Below are 12,089 nucleotides of genomic sequence, written 5' to 3' on the forward strand. Positions count from 1 at the left end.
GACACAATATATTAATCCAAATTAACATATGTTTAACTATATATTGTACTCAGCTTAGGAGCAGTCTTGTTTCAGCACTATATGTCTCATTCTTCTGAAGAAGGCAATTCAAAACTAAAGACAATAAAGCTGATTAAATTTTGTGCTGTCTGTCTTCTCTGGAGACTTTCAAAATGTGCCTGGATGCATTCCTGTGTAACCTGATCTAGGTGAACCTGCTTTAGTAAGGGAGTTGGACTGGATGATCTCCTGAGGCCCCTTCCAACCCCCACCATTCTGTGATTGTGATGTCTACTCTGATCACAATAGTGAGGTTTTTCATTTTGGAGTTCCCTGACATGTCCAGAGCCATTCCTGAAGCTCACACTGATGTGAAGAGAGAGAACTGCAGCCATTATTCTGGGCACACGACTGCTTGTGTTTTGTATGCATGGTTTAAAAGGAGGATCATACATCTTGGAGCTCATTTAATGTCACTTTCCTGGTGGTCATATTTTAGAAAAAGCACTGTCTAGCACTTTGTGTGCTGTTGACTCTTCCAGAGGCTAATACAGAGAGATGCTCTTTGTTCTTATTCAGCTGTGGTAGAAGGTTGGAATATTTTTGCTGGAGTGGTATTTAAAATAAATTTTTCTGTCTCATACTTCCTCAGAAGTATTGATAGGTACTGTCAAGTAGCTGTTGTAATGCAGCACCAGTGGAGGCAGGAGGAAAGTCTAAGAGCCTAACCCCTAGGGATAGAAGGCATTCTGTCCCTCTGCTAGCAGGGATAGCCAGATGTAGCCCTGCAGCTGCTTGGTAACAAGTCTCTATGTCATAAACTCTGCCCTGAGGCTAGCAGAAACCAGTGTGGTCTGTGAACTGGAACATAGGGCTAAGTCTGAATTCCCCTTCCAACTGTGCCCTGCCTGTACTCTGAGTTACCCCCTTCAGCTTCTGTAAAGTGGAGCTCCTATCCACTACAGAGGGCATACAGCAACTTAATTAATGTTTGCAAAGTGTTTTGAGATTTCTGGTGACAAGTGTCAGGAAAGTGTGAATGGAACTGATTATTAGAGCATGTGAGCAAACATCTAGTGATCCACAAATTAACACCTGGCTAATAGCACATGCATGGCTGGGCTGACATCCCTTGCTTAAAAAAATGTGCTCCTTGGTGATTTATTTTCAATGCCTGGTTGTTGCTAGAGCAGAATACTTATTACATCTGACTCTTAACTTGACTTTTTCAGACTGATCAATCACCATTACTGCTTTATGGTTCAGCTAGTTCTACTCTAAAGAGTTAGCCTAAAACACAAAGTATCATCATCTTCATTAGACAAAGCACTGAAGTATTTTAACTTCAAATACAGTGTAAAATATAATAAGTTCTTTATAGTGGCTTACATTTTCCCATTATCAGATCCAGTCTGAACTAATTGCTTAGCAAATTTTATTAGAATTGGTTTTTATTTTAGATGAGCAGTCTTGTGGAAGCTCTGTAGATGCTCAGCCAGGATATCTTTCACACTGATTAGGATTCAAGGGGCTAAAGGGGAAGTTTGCCTTATGGAAGACACTTTGTCAGCTACCTGTTTAATGATTCCTTCTGCCTTTCTCTAGCATCTGAAGTGGGCTGTTTCCAGACGCAGAGTAGTGGACAAGAGAAGCCAGCATTATGATCTAGTTTGGTACTGCCACTCTCTCCCTTCAAACAAGAACATGTTGTGTCATCTACTAGATGTTATCCTGTGCATTGAACAGGAGGGGCTGGCTTTGTGTGGGTGCCCAGTTAAGAATATAAACCTCTGAGTTTCTTAAACACACCTTTTGTATTGTAACCACTGGACCACACTACTTCATGATCGCTTGGTTGTCCTGGCATCTGCCCACACACATCTGCTTGTTACACAGAATCACAGAATAGTGGGGGTTGGAAGGGACATCTTGAGATTATTTTCTCCAGCTCCACTGCCAGGTTACCCAGAACAGGTTGCCCAGGATTGCATGCAGATGGCTTTGAAATTTCTCCAGAGAAGGCGAGATTTTGGGCAGCCTGGTCCAGGGCTCTTGTCACCCTCACAGGAAAGAATTTTTTTTCTCATGTTCATATGGAACTTCCTGGGTTCCAGTTTGTGCCCATTGCCCCTTGTCTGAAAATAGTCTGGCCTGAAAAGAGTCTGTCCCCATCCTTTCCCCCTCCTCCTTTTAGCTGCTGATAAGCATTGAGAAGATGCCTTCTCAGTCTTCTACAGGCTAAACAGCCCCAGGTCTCTCAGCCTTATGAGGTGATCCATAATTGGATGTTTCCATACTGTTAGTAGATTAACTCCAGACTTTTAAATATCCCCTAGTAACTTTCTGTACAGATTTTAAAAGCATGGGTGACAGGTTGAATGCCAGCAGAGACACATCTGAGGAATCACCAGCTTTCATTGTCTCCATGTGCCACTCAGCAAAGAATGAAACCATTGGACACTGGTGCTTCTAGTCTCTGTTAGGAATCAGCATATGCTTGCAGTGTTGCCAGAGTCAAGGCTAATAGAAACTTACTTCAGTCACCAAGGACAATTCCCCACTTTTCTCCATTACCTGGAGATAAATTCTCCTCTTCCCAGAAGAGAAGCTCCTGAAAGCATGCAACTCTAAATGCTTCTTATGGTAGGTTAAAGGCTTTTACAGGCAATTTGCTTCAGTGCAACGGTGGACAACTATCCACATTGTTTGGCCTTTTGTTGTTTATGACTTCCCAAAAAAGACCTTGAAGACTTTGTTTCCTTAAGCGTTGTGCTTTCAGCCAGGCTGTGCTGGAATTACAGTTAGCACACTAGACCTGTACAGCCATCTTGGCAGTAGCTGGCCTTAATCTCTTCTTCAGTACCTTAAATTATGGAGGAGTTCACTGACCTAGTAGATATAACAATAAATTGAATTCCTTTAAACAAATTGATCAAAGAAACTTGACCAATTTCCATAAATCTTTGGAAATTGGTTTGAATTGGCCTTTGATTTAGCATTCGTTTAATATACCCAAAAAAAAATTTCCTATTCTTCTTACACATTTGGCAGCTGTGCTGCTTCCTGCCCCAGTTCATGTTGCTAAGGAAGATTTATTTCCCAGAAGTTAGCCATCACTCTTACAGCCTGGGACATTACAATTCACTTCTTCCCTCAACAAGGCTGTCCAGCTAACTTGTAATGCCTGTGAAGAGTAGAATGGATGGATTTTACTTTGGTGTAAAACATCTTAAAGACTTCCGTGTAGGGGATTTCAAAGAGCTCTGCAGTGTCAGCTAATGTATCCTTGACAGTACACTCAGAAGGCAAGGGGGGTATCTGAGTTGAGGGCTGAGGTGCAGAGGCACATGCTCTTGGAAGAGACTGGTGACAAAAATGGGAGCAGAGCCAGCCTTTGCACAGGGCTGAATTTTAATCACAAGTTTGTAGGTTGTTTTCATGTTCTTAGGATATGCAAAATAGATACTGATCCAAGACCCCAGTCAGCTCTACCAGTTCTAGTGGTGTGTTTCATGTTGATGTGTCAGATCATCCAGCATCTTTCATCAGTGGTGAAAATAACACGAGAGTCGCTATAACACCTTCATTACAGCTACTTCTTTGATGAAAGGGATGAAGAGGAACAACAACAAAGAAAGCTGAAGCAGAGCAGGCTTTGGCATGAAGCAGAATGGGCAGAGTGGTTCTTCTCAACAAGCAGGAGTTCTTTGTCCTAACTTTGAAGCACCATGTGTATTTCAAATAAAAAGGAAAAAAAAGAGAAAAACCTAAGACCCAGAGAATATAAATGGGAATAAAAGCTGGTGGTCCGTCAGGAAGTTGTGAAAATGCCCACACTCTGTCGACCTTTACAGATTACTGCCTGCCCCTCTGAAGGATGCAGTGGAGGTGTCTATGTGGAGGAAGTGCTACACCATGCCAGAAGTGAACGCAGCGCTCAGCAAGATCCAGCTGGTGGGATATTCTCAGAAGATTGTGAGTACCATAAATCTGTCCTCGGGTCAACAGTAACAGTTTGCTGCTTCCCAGCTTTTCTCTGGAAATGCCCTTCCTTTTCCATTTTCCCCTCTAGATCCTCTGTTAGCACAGTCTCTCAGTGTGCTTCCCAAGAAGGGCTCTTCTTTGGTGAGATCAAGGAGTATCCATTTGTTCCTCCTCTTCCTCAGGGATGCCGATTTTAAGGCAGTGCACCTTCAAATTGGGAGTTGATGGCTGGCCCACTGAGAGCTGGGAGGATGTACGAAATGCATGTATCCTCTCTCATCAGCCACATCCCCTCCTGAGTTACCGTACCTCACTTCTGGGAATCTTTTGAGTGCTTTAGCCTCCACTAAAGCAAATACTGCAAATTAGGGATTGTAAACAAGACCTAATGGTCTGTCCTGAACTTCAGAAACTCTTTTCCCAGTGTTCCCTGCTCACGCTTGTTGTCTACAATGCTACTGAATATAGACAATTTCACTTCTAGAACCAAGCTGAACCAACAATTCAGTGGTCTGCAGGTGAGTTCTTTTATGGTTTGTAGGCAGCATGTGGGCCATGATACTATTGTTGCTCAGGGCTGTAAGAAATAAAAAAAGTGAGTTAAAATAAGTTGTGCACCCAATATTTGCTTCCTTTTCTTAAGCAGTGGGCCGTTGAAGTTTGGAGATTGCTCTTTCTGTGTAAGACAGTTTGAAACAGTAACCAGTGGTGCTGTGTGCTAAATTTGTTGAATTGGAGTTTGTGTGGTGCTGCATTACAACTGGTGAAGACCCCAAGGCACCACTGACATGGTGGCTTATTGCTGCAGCTTTGTGTAGCAGCTGGACAGGTTGAGGGCAATTTGAGTTCCTCAGTATCCATGGATGGTTACTGTTCATTTTCAACTCTCCTAACAGTGTGGGTGCATCTCACCCAATTCTAGATCTGTGCATCACAGCCTATCAGTCTTTTATAACTACCAGGAAGAGATCTGTTTTATCTCTTCCCAAAGCTGACTTTAAAAATTACTGGATCCTAATTAGGCGGTTAACCCAAAACTGGGTGAAAGCATCAGGAATGGTTTGATACCCGTTTTTCATGTCTCCATATCAGATCCTTGGTTTACACACTTGGAGGGATGGAGTCTTTGCCTTGTTTTGCAAGGCATCCAAATATGTATTGAGATACTAGAAAAATCATTAGTATTGCATGAGTCAGATGCTTGTTCTATTATTCAGTAACCAGAAAGTAGATCACATTAGTGAGTTATACACAGAGGCTTATTTTCCTTTCTAAAACCAAGAATAACACATTACTGTGTAGAGATAAAGCAATCCACCTTCTAATGACACCTGGAAAGGAGACAACTGTCAGGTTGCCGCTGAGACTGAATTTTGGATTGAGTTTGCAGTGCTCTTTCTAAATCACCAGTTGAGAGCATTTAAAAAGAAATAACATTAGAAGCTGAGTGAATTTGAAGTTAAGCTTATGTTTTCCACAGCAAAATGTGTAACCCAAATAGATTTTATATCAGTACAGAATCACACAGAATCAGAACCACTTGTCCTTCCTTCTCTCCTACTGGCCATTATTAATACAATTTGACTAAGGGGATGTAAAGCCTTTAGGGTGTAAAGCTCCCTTAGGCTTCTTCAATACAGCAAAGGCAGACTAATCAAGACCCCAGTTTCTTCCCCTATTTAAAGCTATGATTAAGTGTGAGCTTAGATGCTGTAGAATTCACGTGGAAGACAGATTTTGTGAAGGCCCTACCTCAGGAAAAGCTTTTCTTGAGAGCATGTGTCCTATTAGACATGGGTATCGGACATAACTATCAGACATAAAGCTCAGGAAACTAGCTTCATAAAGGCTTTGAATAGCAGAACTGCTTTCCAAATTGATACCACTGATGATAAAATGGCCTATTCTGACTTCTCTTGGGAGCTCACTCAGTTTAATGTCTTTTGCTGTCTGTTTCAGGAACTATTTGGTGCTGTGCAGGTCACTCCTCTCAGCTCAGGCTATGCTCTTGGAAGTTCCAATTGGATTATCCAGTCCCACTATGAAAAGGTTTCCTATGTTTCAGGATCTTCTCTACTTACAACGCACCCTCAGGTATGGCCTCTCTTAGTCTTCCACAGAATTGCAGAATGGTGGGGGTTGTAATGGACCTCTGGAGATCATCTAGTCTAACCCCTCTGCTAAAGCAGAGAGTCACCCAGAACAGATTGCAAAGGATCACTTCCAGGAATCCCTCCAGAGGAGACTCCACAACCTCTCTGGGCAGCCTGTTCCATTGCTCTGCCACCTTCAAAGTAAAGATGTTTTTCCTTATGTTTAGGTGGAACTTCCCGTGTTCTAGGGAGACAGGAAGGTGAACACACTTCCTGTGTTCATAGAGGCAAGTTTCTTTGCTCAAAAATAATAGAGGAGCCTTATTCCAGCTGGGATCAGATGTAGTGTAGAAGCTGTACTAAGGTACCTGTGTTAGCAGTTAGATAGACTTAATGGGCATTGAGAAGACGTTCTAGCCTGGTAAGTGGACAAGTATCAACAGTTACTAGGAAAAGATAACTGAAACTCTTTGTCACTAATGATTTGATGTTAACTTTCTCACCAGCTGGGAAATAGGATTTTTTCAAGAGAGTTAAACAACAGCATTACAGACTTTTTCTTTTAATCTATATTTCATTGAAGAGTCCTTACAGACAGTTCACCAACTGCTTCTATATCACTTCTGAAACATCCTTCCTTGGGAGAAATGATAGCTAACTGGCTGCCAACTTTTCTACCCTGTTCTGCTAAGGACAAAGTCTTTATAGTGCTGTAGATGTAATTTCCAGTAAATTAATTCTCTCTAGATCCATAAATTCTTAGTGTGAAGAATGGCTTGAAGTTTGCAGTGCTGTGTGCTTCAGAAGTTGTCAAAATAGTTAAAAGCAATATTCACAGGAGGTATTTTAAAATCATTTAGAAAATGTGTCAGGTTCATGATCAGTAAGTAATTTCCCCCAAGGTGAGTATCTTCTAAAGAGCTTTGCTTCTGAGCATCCTTCATTTAAAAGCTTGATCTCAGGAGCTGAACAAATGCAATAAATAAACCATCCTTAATAGTATGGCTGTACTTAGCTACGTGCAGTTTATCAGTCTCTCAATCCCTGTTTCTCTTCTTTGATGAGAAACAGGGTTGTGCCCTTTTGTCACCTTCCAGTGAAGGAGCAGCACCAGTATTTGACAAGATACCCTTCTGGAACCCCCTTCATAGTTATTAAAAATGAGCAGCAGTTGACTATCTCTTGCAACCAAAGGGATTCTGTGGTGAGATAAAACTCAGTGCAGTGAATGCTGGCTGTTGGGCTGATCTTGGAGGCAGCAGCTTGAATAGAATAGAATAGAATAGAATAGAATAGAATAGAATAGAATAGAATAGAATAGACCAGGTTGGAAGAGACCTTCAAGATCATTGTGTCCAACCTATCATCCAACACCATCTAATCAACTAAACCATGGCACCAAGCACCCTATCAAGTCTCCTCCTGAACGCCTCCAATGATGGCGACTCCACCACCTCCCCGGGCAGCCCATTCCAATGGGCAATCACTCTCTCTGTGTAGAACTTCTTCCTAACATCCAGCCTAAACCTGCAGCTTGAGACTGTGTCCTCTTGTTCTGGTGCTGGTTGCCTGGGAGAAGAGACCAACCTCTGCCTGTCTACAACCTCCCTTAAGGTAGCTGTGGAGAGCAATAAGGTCACCCCTGAGTCTCCTCTTCTCCAGGCTAAGCAACCCCAGCTCCCTCAGCCTCTCCTCATAGGGCTTGTGAAATCCACAGCGAGCCTGTGGGAAGCATAAGTGAAAGGTTCAACAAGGCTCTGTATACATAGCTGCTGAAAATAAGGGTTTATTTGAGAGTTCAGTCTGGCAACACTAATTGTTGCCTTTACTTCTGTCTTCTGGCAGATTGTTTCTATTGAAAATTTTGCCTCGCACTCTACTGAGGCTGGAATTGACACTGTTGTCACTGAAGTGGAGAACAGGAGTTGACAGCACAGGTTCAGGCATGTCACTAAAAGCCTTTCAAGACATATTCTTTACATTAACCCACAAAAATCAATGCAAGCCCTCTCAGTGCAACAGCAGCTGAAATTATGCGTATCTAATATGGCGTAATCATTACCTACATTATCACAGGCAGATTCAACATTATTTTTATTGCTCTATTGGCATTTCATTTTCACAGGCACGCTATGGAAAGTCAAAGATTGCAATCAATCTCATGGAACAGGTCTGGTCCTACAAGGTGGTGCACAATGTATACTTCTGTGAAAGTTGAGATGAAATTCCCCTGCGTATTTAATAGAGCAAGGTCTCGAGTACTTCAGGTTGGCACTGAGGGGCTGTGAGCAAGGGAATTAACTGTGCAGTGATCTTCTAAGTTCAGAAGAGGAAATCTCTTCATTGGTCTCATCTGGTACAAATCTTTCCTGGTTGGTTAGACCAGAAAAGGTCTGTTGAGAATAAAAAACTATAGACTACCATGCAGCTGGCTACAGTTGCCCATCTTTGCTTGAACTGCAGCTGTGGGAAGAGCATCCCAGGCCAGAGCAGGGCTAAAAGTTAGCTTTTCACCATAGCTATACTGCATCTGCAGAAAGAGAAGTGGATTTTGCCTTTTCAAGATTGAATTATGCTAAATTTTGAGTATCAAGACTATATATCTAGTATCAGGTCACACTAAAGTATAATTTCAGAATATCTACTCTATTTGCTAATGAAGAGAAGTGGGTATGCATTTCCATTCTGCTTTAATAAAGTGCCAGTGTAAAACATGTCACATGATTCACCTCAGTGAAAAAAGTGTGAGCCTTTATGCACAGCTGATGCAGAGCAACATTTGCTTTAACATTTGACTGCCTGCCAGTGACCAGGTTGCCACACCATTTCCTTGGACCTTTTAATTGTCAGTCCTTCAGCTACATCTGGGAGCTACAGGGACAGACTGTGCAGAGTGAAACATCTCCCTTACAAGAAAGGTTGAGGGAGCCAGGTCTCTTTAGCTTGGAGGAGACTTGAGGGGTGACCTCATTCATGTTTATAAATATGTGAAGGGCAATGTCAGGAATCATAGAATCAGTAAGGTTGGAAAAGATCTCAGAGATCAAGTCCAACCTGTTACCCACACCTCATGACTAAGCCATGGCTTCAAGTGCCACATCCAATCCCCTCTTGAATGCCTCCAGGGAGGTGATCCAGCCTAAACCTCCCCTGGCACAGCTTGAGACTGTGTCCTCTTGTTCTGGTGCTGGTTGCCTGGGCGAAGAGACCAACCCCCACCTGGCTACAACCTCCCTTCAGGTAGTTGTAGACAGCTATAAGGTCTCTGAGCCTTCTCTTCTCCAGGCTAAACAACCCCAGCTCCCTTAGCCTCTCCTCATAAGGCTTGTAGGACAGAGCCAGGCTCTTCTCAGAGATGCCCAGTGGTAGGACAAGAGGCAATGGGTGTAAGCTGGAGTGCAGAAGGATAGAAGGTTCCATGTGAGCATAAGGAAAATCTTTTTCACTGTGAGGGTGACAAAACACTGGAACAAGCTGTCTATAGAGGTTGTGGAGGCTCCTTCTCTGGAGGCATTCAAAACGTGCCTGGATGTGTTCCTGTATGACCTACTCTAGGTGATCCTGCTCTGGCAGGGCGGTTGGACTCAATGATTTTTCAGGGTCCCTTCCAACCCCTAACATTCTGCAATTCTGTGCTTCTGACTCCCAGGAGCAGACATGGCATGGGTAGATGCCTTTGATAGCTGCCCCCAGCACTTTTAACTGCATCATTTAGGATTGTACCTCTAACTGAGGGCATCGGTACAGCACAGACCGTAGACCCAGGTGATCAGAAGTCATAGCCCTGTGAAGACATCTGTTTCACTTTGACACAGGTTAGCCTCTAGCACAGTCTTCAAAGAAAGGTGTTGGAGGAGGGCAGAGTGCTAATCTGATTCACTAAGGAACATTGGCCCTGCAACTAGTTGTTGTTTTTTCTAGTATTTTATCTGTAGTCTTGCATTGGGAGCAGTGCTTTTTGGTATGGGAGTTTTATGTGCAATTGAACATGATTTTTCACCTATTTTCAGCTATTGGCTTTTAAGTGAATATTTGTCTGTTTGGCTTGATATTATTATAACTACATAAAAACCTCACTAAGATGTGTAAATGATTGTGTCTTAGGTAAGTAAGCAAAATTTATCAAGATTCATAGAAATAATAGAATCATGGGATTGTTTGGGGTTGGAAGAGACCTTTAAAGGTCTTCTTGTCCAACCCTCCTGCAGTGGGCAGTGGCATCTGCAACTACAGCAGGTTGCTCAGAGCCCTATCCAACCTGACTTGGAATGTTTCCAGGGATGGGGCATCTACCACCTCACTGGGCAACAAGGGCAGTGTCTCACCACCCTCAGTGTAAAAACATTCTTCCTTCTAACTAGTCTGAATCTCCTCTCTTTTAGTTTAAAAACATCACCACTTGTGGTTTCACAACAGGTCCTGCTAAAAAAAGAGTGTCCCAAATCTCACCTCTTCCAAGGAAAATCCACTGAATGGTTAAGGAAAATGGTGGATGGTACTGCTTCTGTAGACAGTGAGCCCTGCAATTCAAAGCTGATAGCTTTGATTTGCAGAGTGCAGCTGAGTTGGAAACTAGCGCAGCCAGAGATAGGAATGCAAATGTCAAACTCTTCCTGAGTATACTGCTACATCCTCACCAGATTGCTGCCCTTTTATGATCAGCTCCTGAGGCCATGAAATTATTAGTCCAAGGAGACCACTTTGAGATGGATCTGCTTACAGTTCCAGTGTTTGTTCTGGGCTATAGTATGCAGGTAAACAGTTGTAGGTGTTTTTATTGGCTCCAGTTAGGTTCCACAGATGGAGGAATGTTAAATTTCAAGTGTTCCATGTGTTCTCCTTCTTGCTTTTGCAGTCTTCTTGGTGCAGAACAGAGAAACTTGTGTTAAGTCTCTTGTTTTACTCATTTTATGTCCCTGTGCTCTGTTTCAGCCCATGGACCAGGCTTCTCTGAAAAACAGTGATGTTCTCATCCTGACAGGTCTTACACAAATCCCTACCGCTAACCCAGACGGCATGGTAGGAGAGTTCTGCAGCAACTTGGGTAGGTCACTGAAAGAAATCTTATGCCTATTTTATCATCTTATTCATTGCTTTGGGTGGGAAATAACTTTTGAGATTCCTGGAATTGAGTAAGTTGTCCAGCTATAGCTTCTGGCATAAAACTAGCTGTTTAGATTTTACGATGTGCTCCTGATGTCATTAATACAGTAAGTGCTTGGAGAGACACAAGTTGTACCTAAAATGTTTTGGAATGGAACAGATATAATGAGATTTAATCATCTGCTGCTCTTGGTTTGCTAAGTACATCGCTTAGCTGCCAACAGACTACGTGTTGCCTGGGGTTTGGATATTGTTCCCAGCTGAAATATTACCATTTCCTTCCTGCGTATCAGCCAGTGTAAAATCTTTACATGCTTTTTTTATGACTTTCAGTTTTGAAAACAAGCACATCTGCTTCCCTTCTTACACCTGATTTTTAAATATATCAAAAGCAAACAGCACAATCCGTTAAAAAAAAACAAAAATCAAGATATATTTATAGACCCCAGAAATATAAAACCTAATCAGATGCTTTCACAGCTGGAAAAGCTGATAATTGCAAAGCTGTGATATCAGTGTGAATGGCAGCATTTTCCAGCCACTTTGGAATATCACATCCAGTCCTGTTCTCTCCTTTTCTCCCCCTTCCCCCACCTCAGTTCCTCTGTGTACTCACCCTTCATTCATCAAACAACTTTCTCATGTCTGTCCTGCTGTATCTTGCCAGTTCTTTCATCAGACATCTTCTCTTTAGTTTAAACTAACTACTTTTTTAAAATGAGACCATGAAGTTCTTGATAGGAAGATTGTTACAAAGGTTATCAAAAGACACTGGAAATCTAACTCATGGAATGCTTGATGTAAGCAAGTATTCTGGCCTCCATTGTGGATTCAGGCGGCTCACTCAAGGTTGCGGAACAAGTGCAAGAACAGAACTGAATCACAGAGTCACCAAGGTTGGAAGAGACC

At 42.5% G+C, this 12,089-nt stretch overlaps 1 protein-coding gene across 1 annotated transcript in view; it reads left to right on the forward strand.

The window, feature by feature from the left end:
- INTS9 (integrator complex subunit 9) overlaps positions 1-12,089 on the forward strand; it is a 77,869-nt gene that overhangs the window by 21,930 nt on the left and 43,850 nt on the right. The window contains exons 7-9 of the mRNA XM_009907735.2: positions 3,855-3,975; positions 5,944-6,078; positions 11,010-11,121. Coding sequence (XP_009906037.1) covers positions 3,855-3,975; positions 5,944-6,078; positions 11,010-11,121 — 368 coding nt within the window. The remainder of the gene's footprint in view (positions 1-3,854; positions 3,976-5,943; positions 6,079-11,009; positions 11,122-12,089) is intronic.

This window comes from Dryobates pubescens, chromosome 3 (assembly GCF_014839835.1).
Source record: "Dryobates pubescens isolate bDryPub1 chromosome 3, bDryPub1.pri, whole genome shotgun sequence".
Taxonomy (NCBI): domain Eukaryota; kingdom Metazoa; phylum Chordata; class Aves; order Piciformes; family Picidae; genus Dryobates; species Dryobates pubescens.